Source organism: Neophocaena asiaeorientalis, unplaced genomic scaffold (assembly GCF_003031525.2).
Source record: "Neophocaena asiaeorientalis asiaeorientalis breed wild unplaced genomic scaffold, Neophocaena_asiaeorientalis_V1.1 scaffold497, whole genome shotgun sequence".
In the NCBI taxonomy this organism is placed as follows: Eukaryota; Metazoa; Chordata; class Mammalia; order Artiodactyla; family Phocoenidae; genus Neophocaena; species Neophocaena asiaeorientalis.
The window spans coordinates 22,339-37,444 of NW_020174568.1; the positions used below are offsets into that span (position 1 = coordinate 22,339).

Here is a 15,106-nt window from a genome sequence, read left to right on the forward strand (position 1 = left end):
TGGGCCGTCTAGAATGACGGGCAGTCTACACTGGACACCTCGCATTTTAAACGGGGTGGAATGAAACCATTCAGGAGACAGTGACCGAAAGAGTCCGAGGGCTCTAGCCCAACGCGATCCCTGGAAGAGCTGGAGAGGAGACTGGGGAAGTCTTGGGGAAGCTGTCACATCACAGGGGCATAGACCAGCTCTGGGTGGGGAGGGGGGGGCGGTGCCCACGGAGAAGGCAGGACAGTGGGTGGGCACACACAGGATGAGGTTTAACCTCTAAACAGAAGGAAAAACGTTCTGCCAGGGAGACCCGGCCAAAGACAGGACAAACTGCAGAGAAACACATCCTCCAGCACCAAGAGTGAGCGAGGCCGGATCAGAGATCAGGCCAGGCCAGTGCCTGCTCCCTCCCGGGAGCATCTGCGCTGCAGGAAGTGAGGGAGGAAGCGGCACGAAGCGGGTCTGGGCGCTCGCAGACGTGACAGTGAGGGAAACTGTCTTAGCCACTCCATCTTCTACAGCCCCGGAAAGCAAGCCTTATCGAGCCCAACTGCACATTCAGTGATAGACAAAGGACACACAGAATGTCACCTACAACCACTGAAGGCTTCACGAATTTCTAGACCTGGCCCTTCCGGTGGATGGAGCGGGGTTAGTTTATCACGTGGGTCCCAGATCTTCTTTGTGGACTCCTGTTTTGTTCTATTCCGTGGATCTTCCTCTAGTACTGGGCAAGCAACAGACAGGCACGTTCCCTAAGTGTGCTGCCGGCCAATGAGCCAAGCAGGAAGCCGCCTGCTGGGGAGGGAGAGGGCAGAGGGAGGGACTCACCAGGTTGACGGGGCTGCTGACGTTGCTGTTCATGAGTGCCACGAGGCCGTTCACCAGGTCGCTGGAAGAGAGGGGAGGCTGCTCAGGTGCCCGCCGAGGCCCGCAGGTGCCGAGCATCGGACACAAGCCGGCCACCTCCCGGAGGGAAACCAAAACCCCCATGGGAGACTGGACGTCAAAACAAAACCCGGCACCTAAGAGGGCGCCGAGGACGCTCCAGTGTTTGCAGATGGGATGATGTGGCGTCTGAGATCTGCCTTCTGTGGGAGGGTGTAAGGCAGATGGCTGAGCAGGAGATAGGGCTGAGTTCCCTACTTTGTATATTTCTGAAATCCTTCGGCAATTAAAAAATGAAAATAAAGTAGGCACACACCCCCAAAAAGATGGCGTTTATGCAAGTTTCTGAGGAAAGTCCATGTTTAACGGGAACCCAGGTAGTCGGCCCATATGGAAAAGCAGATGGTTTTTTTAAAAATAAGGTCTCCTGCAACGGAAGAACTCCAGTCTGTAAGTCTCCTACTGGCAAATCACAGAGAAAGCCAGACAGCCCTGAGTGTTGAAACCAGCTCCCTGGACCTCCGGCCCCTCACCTCCCCCCAGGAACCCCCGCACCCGGATGGGACGGGCGGGGGCGTCTGGGTGTTGCAGACGGATGGTGAGCGAGTGGGCCGTGAGGGTGACGCTCAAGAGGCAAATTTTCCGCTTACCAAGGTTTGGTTCTTATTTTCAGAAGCGTTAAAGGGTGGTTCTGTCAAAAAAAAAGTGACTTCATAAAAATGACACCTGGCTGCTACGCGAGCGTTCTACTAAAAGTCGTCAGTCACTTTCATGAGGCTGTGAGGGTTCTTTCTGCTCCAGGGATGCAAATGCGGCCGCCTGGAACCCTCTCCCCTCCTCCACCGTAACCAGCAAGGAGCAGGTTACTGTGCTAAACTTCCAAAAGAAAACCTCAGGTTTTGCTTTCCTTTTCACTGAGAAACAATCTGGGGGTGGGGGGGAGGGTGTTATTTAGCAAACAAATCGTTTTCTGGGTTTCTGCTTACAACCAATGGGCATTTTATAGGAACACGCCTGAAGTCCGCTCTGCTCTCACGGATCAAGCACAGATGCAAGGAACCGCTCACTTGAGATGATTCCTCGCTTCTAGAAACTGGCAAAAATCCCTTCATCACTATGGCCGTTAACGACCACATCCCAACACGTCCTCTGACAGCACACATCTCTGCATGTTTGGAAAAGACGTTAAAATGTGCCATTCAGTAGCATCCACAAGCATTTTTAATGGGGGGGGTCCATATTAAGCTGGGAGGTGACGGACACTTACGTAATCATCCTGGGGGGAGGGGCATGCATCTTTTATGCAAAAAAACTGGCAACTTTTAAGGCCAAAAGTGCACAGATCACATCCATTTAACCTGAAACCCTTTAAAAGTGTCATTTTGACAAAGTGACTTTTTAAGACAACACAGCATGCCTCCATGATGGGGTGAGGACGTAACCTGGCCACGAGAGCACCAAGCACGGTTATGCCAGGGTGTCAGCGCACACGCCACCCAGAGACCGCAACGGTCACCAAGAAACGGTGCAACGCTACCGCAGGGCAACCGTGGATTTTGGAAATGGGTAATTTAGTTCAGTAAGTACAGATCCAAACATCGTGCATTTTTACCTGTGAAGTAAAAGAGCCTCAGTTTCTACAAAATAGCTTGTTTAAAACAGCCCAGCGTTTGGTAAGTTAACTCTCTGGGCCAAGCCTTGGACAATAGAGAGCGAAAGCCGGGAAAGCGCCTTCCCCGAGTCTGGTGAAGTCGGGGAGCCTCAGCACGTCAGAGCCCACTAACTCGAGACGTGGGACCAGCAGACGGCACGGCCTCACGAAGAGAGGGTTTGCCCGCAGGGCCCCCAACACCACTTCTAGTGACACCACTGAGGTCCCTTCCAGGGTGCACCCTGGCATCTGGGTTGGTGACGGGGCGTGTGGACCGTGCAGGCCGGCCAGCGAGGCATGTCCTGTCGGGGATGGAATGCAGCCCGTGCATCGCTCGATGCTGAAAGGATTTTAATCACCAGCAAAAAACAAGCACCTGAGAGGCTACTTTAAATGAATTTTGTATCTGATGCCTTTGAAATAGTAAGAACGGGTTGTAACTGATGCCCCTTTCACCGCACAGTCTCTGGAATACTCCACGAGGTGGTACGGCTGGAGGAGTCTGGGGGCCTTGATGAGGCCGTTGGAGGAGATTCAATGTGACTAAGACGTCAAGACCCCCTCCCCCACACCTCGAGAAAGTGCGCACACGGGGGCCGGGTGAGGGCAGGCGGGGTGGACACGTGTCACGATGAGAAGATGGTACCCGAGCGCAGGATCCCAGGAGCGCAGGCCCCAAACAGACCCAGGCCGCAATCGCTTCCTTGCAGCGCACGGCTCCCGAATGAAGTGCTCTGACATGAGAACAGGCCGGCTAGCTCCTGGCTGAATCCCTTCTTAGACTATTTGGGCAACAAAGTGGGCCAGTGACGTGATGGTCCCAGGCTTTTGCCCTGCTAGACAAGATACTAACCGATGGGGAGAGAAAAACCACTGTTCATTATAAGACACTTACTCAGCTTTCTTTTGGACTAAATGTGAAAATCCACACACACTTGCAGGAAAAAAAAAATCTACAGTGGTTGTGTTTTTTTTTCTTTTCTTTTAAACCAGGCAAAAATTGGTGTGGTTGCTCGGGCCGAGGTGGGGTGGGAGCCCCCCAAGACCTGCCACCACTTCGCCCGACAGCATCCCTGGGGTGGCCGCAGGCCCCAGGGACAGCATTTTCTGATGGACAGGCACTCCAGGGTATTTGTACTGAAAAGTGCAAATATACGGTCCCAAAACATACAACTAGATTTTCCAATGATTTAGGACACCACAAACCTATGCAGAATTCACCACTGTGCCACGTGGGACATATTTTGGTAGATGTAACTGCTCATATAATAACTCTTGCCACCAACTGAACTGGCCGACGACAAACTAGACTGAGGAGGGCTACCAAGAAATCAGTAAATGTGACCGTTCAACAAAGTTCTTAAAATATTTTTATCTACATTTAGTTTGGGCACAGAATTTGTCGGCATTAGGCCACTTGACCTTCTTAATGATGACACCCTTGTCCACCCCAGAAGGCACATCTAAAGGGTCTGATTTCGGCATCTGCAGGTGTGCTGCAAGCCTGAGGCTGTCACCTCACTGGCCTGAACTGGAGGCCCTGGGTCACCTCGGGGCCGGCAGGTTGGCCGACAAGACACTAGGTGGCAGCAGGAGACCAGCACATCCGACCTCTATTGGCAGAGAACCGGGATGGGGGGGCACCCACGGGATTAGCAGAACTAACCGTCAACCCAGCTGCTTCACCGGAATGAAAACAGCAAAACGAACAAGTGACGCAGATGGGACTGGATGGCCCTCACCCGCCTGGGGGTCTTACCTGACGTACTGGAAGGCCCTTGTCTGCGACCCGGATCCGTACACCTGGGGGGAGACCACACGGAGGGTCCCGGAACCGCGGACGTGCGCACGGGAGCCTTCAACCACCAGGGGCGTAGCCTGACCTCAGCCCTGACAACCCCAGGGTCCGGCTGCGCCAGGCCCTCCACCAGGCCCGGGGCCTCACCCAGGGGCACCCTGAGATGCCCTGTGGACAGAGACGCCCCTGGGCACAGTCATGGGCCAAGAGCACAGCGGGAGAGGCCTCTGCAGGCAGGCCCTGAGCCCGAGGCACCAGGGTGTCTGCAGCTTCCTGTCCAGGGTCACGGCTCCCATGTGTTCCCTCCACGCACCGCCCCCTCCCTCCCTCCCTCCCTCCCTCCCAGGGCAGCAGGGACTTCTGACTTCAGGGCAGCCCCCCGCACCACACGCCCGCCCGCCACCCACCGTGAGCGGCTCCCCCTGCCGCGCCTGCAGGATGAAGTTGCTGACCACCCGGCCGTCATTCATGTGCATTCGGGGTCCGAAAGTGTTGAAGATCCTGGCCACGCGCACCTCCACGCCTTCCTGCAACACAGAAGAGGGTGAGCCCGGCACCCCACAGGTACCTCTGCTCTTCCTTCCAGACACAGGTGCTTTTCCGTCCTGATGAGATGCTCTGTTCTGTGTAATCAAATCTGGAGGCTACAAGTTACACCAAACTCACACGAGCCCCGATTCCCACCACCTTGAGGCCCACGGCATGAAACGTGCTGCAGAAGCCTGAGAGACAGTTAAAGCAGTGCAAGGGGTTAAAGATGGGTGTACATTTTTCCCCCAGTAAATGAATACCTACTTTCTTAACTAGGACTGTGCTGTGCGTCTTTCACATAGTATTTTGTATAAATTTACCACTCCACAGAGATTTAAATGTTAGTGAATGTTTAATAGCTGATTTGAAGAAAAACAAGAGAGCACTTTGTCCTGGCAAAAGAGGGGCAGGTGAGGGTTCCGAAAGGGCTACATTGTACCTACTACATTCCCCAATCTGTTCTGCTGGAAAACTCATCCGTTCAGTGAAAAACCAAAGACAATCTGGCACCTGATACAGGCTATATATAGCTAAACAGCCTGGGAAGATGCCAACGTACACTGTTTACAAAAACGGGTGCTCCAGACCTTCCCAGACTTTCTCTCTTGTACTTTTAATGTTTCTATTTTTATTACAATAAACATCTCTTACTTTTGTAATTGGGGAAAGCATATTTTCAAACATGCAGTTAAGGAAAGTATATTTTTTTAAACCCCAGAAGCCTTCTGCAAACTATCTTGCTTAATTATCAATTTCACAGACTGCTTTGTCAGTGATAAAAAGTTAAACGTTTCTATCACACTCTGAATCAGCGGACTCTTACAGCAATCCATCACCCATCAGACAACAGACGCGCATTTCCGGGTGTCAGAGAGCTGGTGGGGTGGGCTGTGAGCCCCAGGGCTCAGTGGCCAGGCTGTGCTGGTCTCTCCTCACCGGGAGAGCGGGAGAGGGCGGAGCTCGCGTACAAGTCAGCCTCAGCGCAGGCCCGGTGATGACAGCTTAGCTGCTGCCGGGATCCTGCTAGTCGGTACAGTTCTTTCCTGACTCTACGTATCAGAGCCGGTACAGGCTGGGAACCTGAGGGACCCGTAGCTGATGGGGCTGATTTAGCACAGAATTTCTCCACCGTAAGTACAGCGAGTGAACGGCCATGGGCTGCGGCATCCCTAGGGTCCCACCAGGCCTCCCAGTGGCTGGAGCCGCCAGCCACCTCCACCCCCAGCGGCCTCATCTACGTCTCCACGTGTGCCAACGTGCAGTGGCTGGCAGGTGTGGATCCAGTGCACAGTTAGCTTTCAGAAACTGGAGCTGCCCCATTTCTGCCAAGCCCCAGCAATACGCCATCAAGCCTTCCCAAGGGCATTCAGACTCCTAGGCCTAAGATGGGAGCTAAAATTCCAGGTCCGGGAATAAACCAACCCTGATCTCTACTGAACTGACCAGGGAGCATTTCAGCAACAGGGGGTGGGGCAGGGACGAGCAGAGATGCTGCTCTCACTAGAAAACAGCTCCCAAGTGTCCGCCTGCATTTACTTGTCAAGATGAGAAAATCCAAAGTGGGTAAAGGTGGCTCTATTCCAAGAGAAGAAAAGCTCAGCACATTCACAGCGGTCAGGCCATGTGCCGGCAGGGTGCTTGGGGGGCTGTGCTTTGCTCCCTCCCCCGCCCCCAGGAACGCTGGGCTCTGCACACATGACCTGCAGCACAGAGGGACCTGGCTGTGTGACCTGTCCACCTGGGTCCGGGGCCTCAGGGGACGGGCAGCTCCTGCCGACTATCAGGTGCGCTGACGCGTGCTTCCCAGGAGCCCCGGCTCTCAAACTCGTTCACAGCCTCTCCGCTGTGCCAGGCCTGCCCTGAGGGAGGCGCCCAGGACACGTTCGCCTGCAGGGAGCAGGACACACAGAGAGCGGGAAGCCCCCAGAGACGGCAGGCCCCCAGGAGAAGGACATGCCATCCCTAAAGTAAGGGGGTCACGCAGCCCTGAAGGCTGAAGCACACGGTTCCCCCGGCCTCTCATAAACATACCTTCGTGGGGTCCACTCCCCGCCTGGGGATGAGACCGAGGCCATTACAACAGGCAGAGCTCAGCTGAGCAAGATGCCCGAAGGTGGGGGAAGCGTCCATTCACGCTGGGTGGCAGCAGAGGGAGGCCACACAGGTTTGGGGACAGGGGGCTGCCTGCCTGGTAACTGCCCTCAACGGTCCCGCCAGACCCTTAACACTCAGACCGGAGTGGTCACTAGGCCCAGGCCATGCCCAGGCTCAGCGCACGGCCAGCGGGGAGGGGGCACCAGAAACAGGCCTGCACTGGGGGTTCCACGCCATGGGCTTAATCAGCCCCTTGGGGTGAACCCCGCTCACTGGACATTTGATGTCCTTCAGCCGGTTGCTGAACACTTTGTTAACTGAGGTATAATACACATCCCAGGCATTTAATTTTAAGTATTCTGATGCCAGAAAATAAAACAAAACCACACCCTCAAGGCCCTGGACTAGAGGGTTTCTGAGTTTCCTGTCTTTCTGCTCTGCGGTCTGTGTTTTTAGGAACGGCGGCCTGGTTCGCAGACCCAGCCCCACGGGGGAGGCTCAGACGCAGGCGGGGCCGTGAGCTCCGAAGTGCACAAGCGCCGACCGCAGCCTTCTGGACAAGTCTGCACGTTTACGAAACCACCACGTCCAAGGGCACGGACCAGCCCAATGTAACTTCTTCTCTGACAAGTTCAAAGTGTTCCTAAAAGATGCGATGCCCTTTGATCCCGACTGCCAGCTCAATCCACCCCCTGGAAGAAGAGTCCAGGGAGCCCCTCTTTATATAAGAAACGTGCCCTGCAATGTACCTGCGATAGATTTTCCTGGGAAATCAAATTCTATTTTGAATACATTTTAGGATATTTAATTCACTACAACAAACCCAGAAGAGAATCCTTTAAAATCTTTTATAAAATGTTTCTTCATCCCTGGATTTATCTTGTTTATATTCTCTATCCTTATATATTAGATTTATTCAGAGAAAGATATATCCACATACCATATACGGTCTTTTCAATAAAATGATGATTTATACTTAAGAGGGGACATGCCTTTATGTATTAAAAAAAACTAAATTAACTAAAAATATGCCAAAGGCATTCTATTCCACCTGGTTCATCATTTTACTGGCCATTATTTTTTCATTTGCCTCCAGATAGCAAAAACTAACACCCAAAGTTTTGAAGCAGGAGAGCTGGAATACTGACCATCAGTTGCTTTGCTGTTTGAACTCCAAAGATGATCTGATCTGCCCCAGACCGGGCTGTGCCCACAGGGGCCAGCCCAGCGTGGCAGGAGGGGCTCTGACTCACCCCTGCCGCAGCTAATATAAAATCCCAAGTGAAAGAACTACCCTATTTTTCCCTTCCGTTTATCTCTGAATGGGACCGTGGGTGGTAATATTTTTTCCTTCTTGCTTATCTGTGTTTTCTTATTTTCTCTCCTGGCGAAGCAACCTGCAGTACGAGAGTCCCGACACCCCTCAGCTGTGTGGCGTCTGCCCTGTGGACAGAGAGAGAAGATGCCCACGGCTCCCTCCCCTCAGCACGACTTGGACAAACGAGGGACAGCAAGCACAGGTACACTGTGTAGACCCAGCTGCGGTCACAGTCTCAGACCCACAGCTCTCCCTAGAAGGGAGCACAGTACGTGTAACATGAGTAACAAGGCATGCGAGCTTTGAAGCTCACGCTGGGCCTTCTTCAAGGCCACTCAGAACCAGGCGAGACCACAGGGACCTCCACCCAGGCCCAGGCGCCCAGCCCTGCTGTCCCGCATCAGCCCACTGGCCTTGCAGCCACCAGAACCAGAGAGGATGCCGCCAGCCACAGGGCCAGAGGCACGGTCACTCCTAGACCTAAGGGCCAGCCAGCAGGAGTGGGTGAGGGACTGTGGGGAGAGCAGGACCCACACCTGCCTCCAAGGCCACAGGGGCAGGCCTTCCACGGCGCATTTCCAGATGCCCGGACGGCACTGCTCACCTGGGCAGACGGGAGTCCTGGGGCAGGTGTGCTGAGCAGAACCCACAGGTTACACAGTGCTGCTGGCCTAGACCCGCGCCTCACAAAAGGTGCTGAGCCTGTATCCGAAAGCAACCCTCGGACTTGACACTGCGACAGGGAGCAGTCAGTGCACTGTCCCCCGTGAGAAGCCCACTGTCACCCTAACCACCAGGTGACTTTTGCACACAGGTGATATCATCTGCTGGGGCCCCTGGTGGGAAGCCCAGGCAGACGGCGCCCGCAGCAGAGGCGTTCTGCAGCAGGCGACACCCTCCCGACGGCCATGGCCGGCCGGCCGCACACGGGGCGCCTAGAGGATACATTACGGGGAGCACCATCTATGCGTGCCCCTCCCGAGACCTGTGTGAGCAGAAATGCCAACACTGACAGTCCCCGGGTACGGAGGGAGCTGTGATCCTGCGCTTACAGATCCCGGCTCAGCACATACGCAGTGGAACCCACACCCTGGGTCCTGGCATCCAGTCAGTGCTCAATAAACGGTGGCCACGCTGTTACTAAACACCACAGTTACCATGAGCTCGTACCTTAGGGTAATACGAATACTTACATTATTAAGTTATACTACTCATCACTTAAACAATGCCCTGCTTGCCCGCCAGCTTTACCTACACAAAAACTCACGAAGAAATACACCCACAGACTGAAAGCAAAACAGCTGAGACCCCTATCGATTCATGTCCCCTCGCACACTCGAGCTAGTTTTCTTAGGTACCAACATACACAGAGGCTGTTCTGTGTACCTGGGAGACCATCTTACTTACTCAACTTTTAGGTCAAGATAGTCTGGGCTCCAAAATGATACCGTTTGTCTTTTCTAAAACTGATTAAAATAAATGGATACTACAAGCCAACTGCCCCAAGTGGCTTAGGAAACTACCAGTTCTGCTCCTGGCCAAGAGATAAGGCAGAGAAACCTAAATACCAATACCTACCCAGCACAGGATTATTCCGTGGGTCGTCAATATTGGTATTTCATTAAAAATATAAGAGAAAAGTCTCTGCCAGCTGCCCTCCGAAAAACAAACAAGGCGCTCAGCGCCCCCAGCCCAGCCACGAGCTCTCAGCACTGGGTACCCAGGCAGGGTCCCCCATCACACAAAGCCCGTGGCCAGCTGACCTCCGAGCTGGCCGGCAGGAGGAACCCTCGGCCTGAGAAGGTTGCTCCAGGATATGGACGCTTGCTCGTCTCTGAGTCCCAGAGTGTGGCCACACGCCTCTGTCCGCAGCCTGTCCTGGAACCACCCCCATCCACGGTTATCCACTTACACGTCACTCCAAGGGCGTGTCTGTGAGGGTCCCAGAGCTGGTCAAGCACAGTGGATGGCCTGGCTGGGCCCCATCTGGATGTCCGATTGGCCCCTGCACAGCCCACAGGCAGGCAGGACGGGGCCCTGTGACCGAGGGGTCACGTCTCTGGAGTAGACAGTGGGGAGCCAGGTGGGAACCCAGACCCCCGCCTCTCGGCTGTAGGCTCTACCTGCCCCAGCGTGGAGGTGAGCAAATCTGTAACTTGGAAAGATCCACAGGCAAGCCCCAGCACAGCCATGACTAAGGAAGCAGGGAATCAGAGTACGTAAATAACCATCCCTGAAGAGACCTATATTAAAGCCAAAATGAATTATACCCATTAGAAAACAGAAAGAAAGGCAAAAGTAAAAAAAAAAAAAAAACTTCCCTGATTCATAGGCTTTGGGAAAACAGAGGAACTTATTAACTGCTGGTGGGTGATCCCAGTCACTCAAGGGTATTCCAAACCTAAGGCTTCATCCCTGCAAATCATTTTTCAAAAAAGGAGACCCATGGGGAAAGCTGCTGATGGCACCATTAACTGATGACAGTGGGAAACTGGAGAAACGCACAACCCCGGGCAGGGTCAGTCACGGCGCTTTATTCCAGCACAGTCCTGGTCTACACCGCCAGCCCCAGAGCCGGGTTAGATACCTGCTTCATGTAGGCATAGCACATGGTCTCGGCGACGCGCTTGCCTTCATCGTAGCAGGCTCGGGGTCCTATGGGATTCACGTGGCCCCAGTAATCCTCGGTTTGAGGGTGGACTTCAGGGTCTGCGGTGGGGGGGGGAACAATAAGGAAGTGCTTTCAGAGTCTCCCTTTGTTCACGTTCATACACTTTACAAACAGTGGATACTGATGGTGCAAAAGGGAGCTTGGGAAAGTCCAAGGTGAACATCTCACCTGGAGAGATACCTATCAGAGGAGCACCTTCAGCGCCCCTCGGTCCACCTCTAGTCCAGCAGGACACGCTATTCTGACCGCTCGTATCAGTGATGACAGTTTTTACAAGAAAAAAAATTAATTAAAAGAGCAAAGTCTCTCAATTTTAAGTCTCCCCCCTCCCGTAAACTGTTCTTAACTTTTAGATTACTATACAGACTAAATTAAACATCTATGTGAAAAGACATAGGGTCCAATTTCACATTTATAAAATATAGAATTTTATAAAGCATGGATTTATTGAAAACATTTTAAGAGCCTCTCTCTGGAACAGAATGGCTTTCACCTGTGCTGTCACCAGAACCACCTGACAGCCTCAGTGACATACCTGAGGACCTGGTCGGCCCTGGTCCTCTAAGCACAAGAATGCAATGCAAAGAGCTCTTTCCCCAGCACGCATTGTATACTTCCCAACGCCTGTTTTTCTGGTGTGTAAATCAATCACACTTTAAGATGTACCAGAGGAATGGACTATTTAAAGACACCTAGTCACAAATTATTATTTTTAAAAATATTGACTTTTTCATTTTTGGCTGCGTTGGGTCTTCGTTGCTGTGCGGGGGCTTTCTCTAGTTGCAGCGAGCGGGGGCTACCGTTCCTTGCGGTGCACGGGCTTCTCATTGCAGGGGCTTCTCTTGTTGCAGAGCATGGGCTCTAGGCACACGGGCTTCAGTAGTTGTGGCACTAGAGCTCAGTAGTTGTGGCTCATGGGCTCTAGAGCACAGGCTCAGTAGCTGTGGCTCACGAGCTTAGATGCTCTGCAGCGTGTGGGATCTTCCCGGACCAGGGCTGGAACCCCCGTCCCCTGCATTGGCAGGCAGATTCCTAACCACTGCACCACCAGGGAAGTTCCTAGTTACAAATTCTTTTTTTTTTTTCTTTTTAACACAAGTGCATTTTTGGAATCAATTAATACCTGATTTATCCGGTACAGCAGGAATTTTACACAACTATGCTATGAAATGCATAAATCTTGGCCAAGAAACCTGGAGAAGGTTCACCAGCCCCACGTTACAATTCCTTTCTGCTTATGTCAGAGCCGAAGCTCGTGGGCATGACGGGACGTGAGCCGGGACAGGACAGGACCCAGACCTCTGCAGCTGCCTCTGTGTTTAAAGTTCCCTGAGAAGCAGAACAGCTCAGAGACAAACAGGCCCCGAGAGAAGAAAACCAGCGACGGGACTTCACGTGGATGTGCTGGTGACACGAGACCTCTTCGGGGATTTCTGCCGAGGGCTGGGCAAGCTGGACTCCCAGAGGGAGACCCTGAACGTGGCAAAGGACCAGAAAGGTTGAGCACAGGCACCACCCCTCGACTGGTACTGTCCGGGCGGACAAGCCCGAGGTTCACGACACACAAAACCATCTTGCTACGGCAGAAGCGAGGGTGCAGAGGGACACCTCGTCTGGACCGTGTCTCCTGTTCAGCATCGGGGAGGCCAGCAGACCAGGCACGGAACCCACAGGAGGTGGGTGCCTGCAGACCGGGGCTGGCGGGGCCTCCGTGAGTTACCCCGACGTCACTCACAAGCCCTGAAGACCGCGAGCTGCCGTCAGAGATGCAATGCTGAGTCGGGGGGTGGGGGGTGGGGGGAAGACGTCAGGGGCCTGGACAGGTGTCGCCAGCGCTCTGAGACAGTGACAAGGACGCAGCCCTGACAGCGTCGGCACCAACGCTGTTGGGACGTGTGACACAATGGGCCGCCCAGTGCCACTTGGGGACCCGCTGGGCCTCTGCAGAGGCTGGAAGCAGGGAGCAGGGGGACGGGGAATAAAGGTCCCCCTGTGTGCCCCGCTCCCAGAGCCGAGGGGGAGCAGGTGGGAGGGGGTGGTGGGTGCTCTGCCTTCCCACGGGGGTGGCAAAGAGCAGAACTGCGTCAGTAGAACTGCTGCCTCTATGGCTTTTTTCCAGCTGGTTCCCTTATTTTTTTTTTTTTTTTTTAAAAGGCATCTCTTCCCACGTTGCCTTCTCACTTCCTTTCCGCAACAGTAACGCAAGGAGAAAATCACATCGCGGTAGCATCTGGCTTCTGCCGCGTCAACTAAGCATTTCTCCAGAACCCTGCGCCCAGCGGGCAGGGCTGAGCTGGAAGCCCCATGAGTGGACACGTGGTCCTCAGCCCTCTCCGGACGCTCACTTCCTCAAGGCCTGTGGAGGGCAAAGCAGGTGCCTGGGTTTTCTGGCTCCACCTACTTAAGACTCTTCCAGAACCCATCCTCCTACAGGTGAGGCAACCGGCACACGTCTCCCCGGCGAGCAGGCTCTAAAGCCGACCCCTGAGCTCCCGGCGGGGTTGGGGGACCCTGCTCACACGGGCAAATGCTCCAGCTGAACTGGCAAAGTCCCCAAGGATCTGACTTCTGGGGCACCTGTGGAGCAAAGACACTTTTGTGGATTGTAAGTGGCGGGTGCTCTCGGGCAAAGTGACACGACGCCGTCCTCGGGATGGCCCTTCATCAGGAGAGAAAGGCTCGCCCCAGCCGAAGGAGGGAGCCCCTTGCTCCCATCTGCTGGAGAGCGAGAGCCAGCCCGGCCTTCCGGAAATGGAGTCCGCACTCACTGGTCCCTGCTGCGCCCGAGATGGGACGCAACCGTCCAGGCGCCGGAGCGACACCCACTCACCTCCGTACACCTCCGAGGTGGAGGCCAGGAGCAGACGGGCTCCGACTCGCTTCGCCAGCCCTGCAGAGAGACAGGACACCGTCACCTTCGGGGAGCAGGGAAAACACGCGTGCACACGCTCAGTTCTGTGGCCAGTTTAAGCATGCTTTCAGTGTTGACTGTATCTGATCACCCGTGCGTCCTCAGCTGCCCACTCTTACTGCATCTACTTTGGAACCAAAATTAAAATAGTAAGGAAAGCACGAATGAACCTCCAGAAGCACGGTATTTAGCTGGACACTTGTAACTATAAGCAGGGCCAGATGCAGAGTCTGTGGGTTTATTCTAAGTCATGACTTGAGGAGCTTCATAAAGATTCCTTCGCCCGAACGTACCACCCAGTATTTCGTCAGGTAACTCCGCCCCACCCCCGCAGGGAGAAGGCAAGGCCCCTCGAACCTTAGCGCCCCCCTCACTGTCCCCCTCAATGGCCGGCCTCCTGCCCCCACTCCCCACACGCCCCAGGCATCTCCAACTGCCCCCGAGCCCATCTCCTGTCCGGGCACCTCCGCCCCGCACCCTCCCTCCCTCCTTTGAGGTCCAGCTTCCAGAGCATCTTTTCCAGAGCAACTGGCCACATCCTCGTCCTGCTCTGATCCGTTCCCGGGTTCACACCCCTCCATGCAGAACAGACTAGAGCATCGTCACCTGCAGTGCTCAGGTAAGTCCTCCAGATGCTCTCACAGTCCCAACACAGCAGGCCCTGCCCCAGAGAAACCCACTGCCTGCACTCTACCCCCTGCTTCCCAAACGACTCCCCCACGGAGCCTCTGTGCACAGACGCCACAGGGCCAGCCGTGCCACTCGCCGGGCACTGCTCAGGGCAGAGGGCCGACTCGGGCCGTCAGGTGCACCGGAGGGAGAGGCTCAGGGCGCACGCCAGCTGTGGGCATCCCGGGGGTGTCGGGGGGCGAGACAGAAGGGTCCCAGCGTGAGTGTACAGGAGCATCTGGCAGAGCCCTGAGGATGCAGAGCAAGAACAGAGCAGAGCGCTGGTGAAGGTGCAGACGCCACGACAAGCTCGAGGACAACGGCAAAAGGGCTGCAGCTGAAGTGGAATCTACAGGCTCACGGCACTGCAGGCCCATCTCCCGTGTTCCCACCCCACAGGCGCCGGCCAGATGGACCCCGCCAGACCCACTGCTGCACAGAGACGGTGGGAGTGCCGAAGGATCCTGAGATTTTTTTTTTTTTTTAATTAAACTTCCAATGTGAGAAAAGCGTAGATTCAAATGCAGTTGTTACAAGTAATCCAGACAGATGCCCTTCACCCGGTTTCCCAACGGTAACAATGT

The 15,106-nt window shown here is 54.5% G+C and overlaps 1 protein-coding gene across 4 annotated transcripts in view; it reads right to left on the reverse strand.

The window, feature by feature from the left end:
• UXS1 (UDP-glucuronate decarboxylase 1) overlaps positions 1 to 15,106 on the reverse strand; it is a 60,221-nt gene that overhangs the window by 6,064 nt on the left and 39,051 nt on the right. For all 4 annotated transcript variants that reach the window (XM_024757974.1, XM_024757975.1, XM_024757977.1 and 1 more), the window contains 5 exons: positions 13,773 to 13,832; positions 10,859 to 10,980; positions 4,736 to 4,855; positions 4,290 to 4,333; positions 823 to 883 (listed from right to left, as the gene is read on the reverse strand). In XM_024757974.1, coding sequence (XP_024613742.1) covers positions 823 to 883; positions 4,290 to 4,333; positions 4,736 to 4,855; positions 10,859 to 10,980; positions 13,773 to 13,832 — 407 coding nt within the window. The remainder of the gene's footprint in view (positions 1 to 822; positions 884 to 4,289; positions 4,334 to 4,735; positions 4,856 to 10,858; positions 10,981 to 13,772; positions 13,833 to 15,106) is intronic.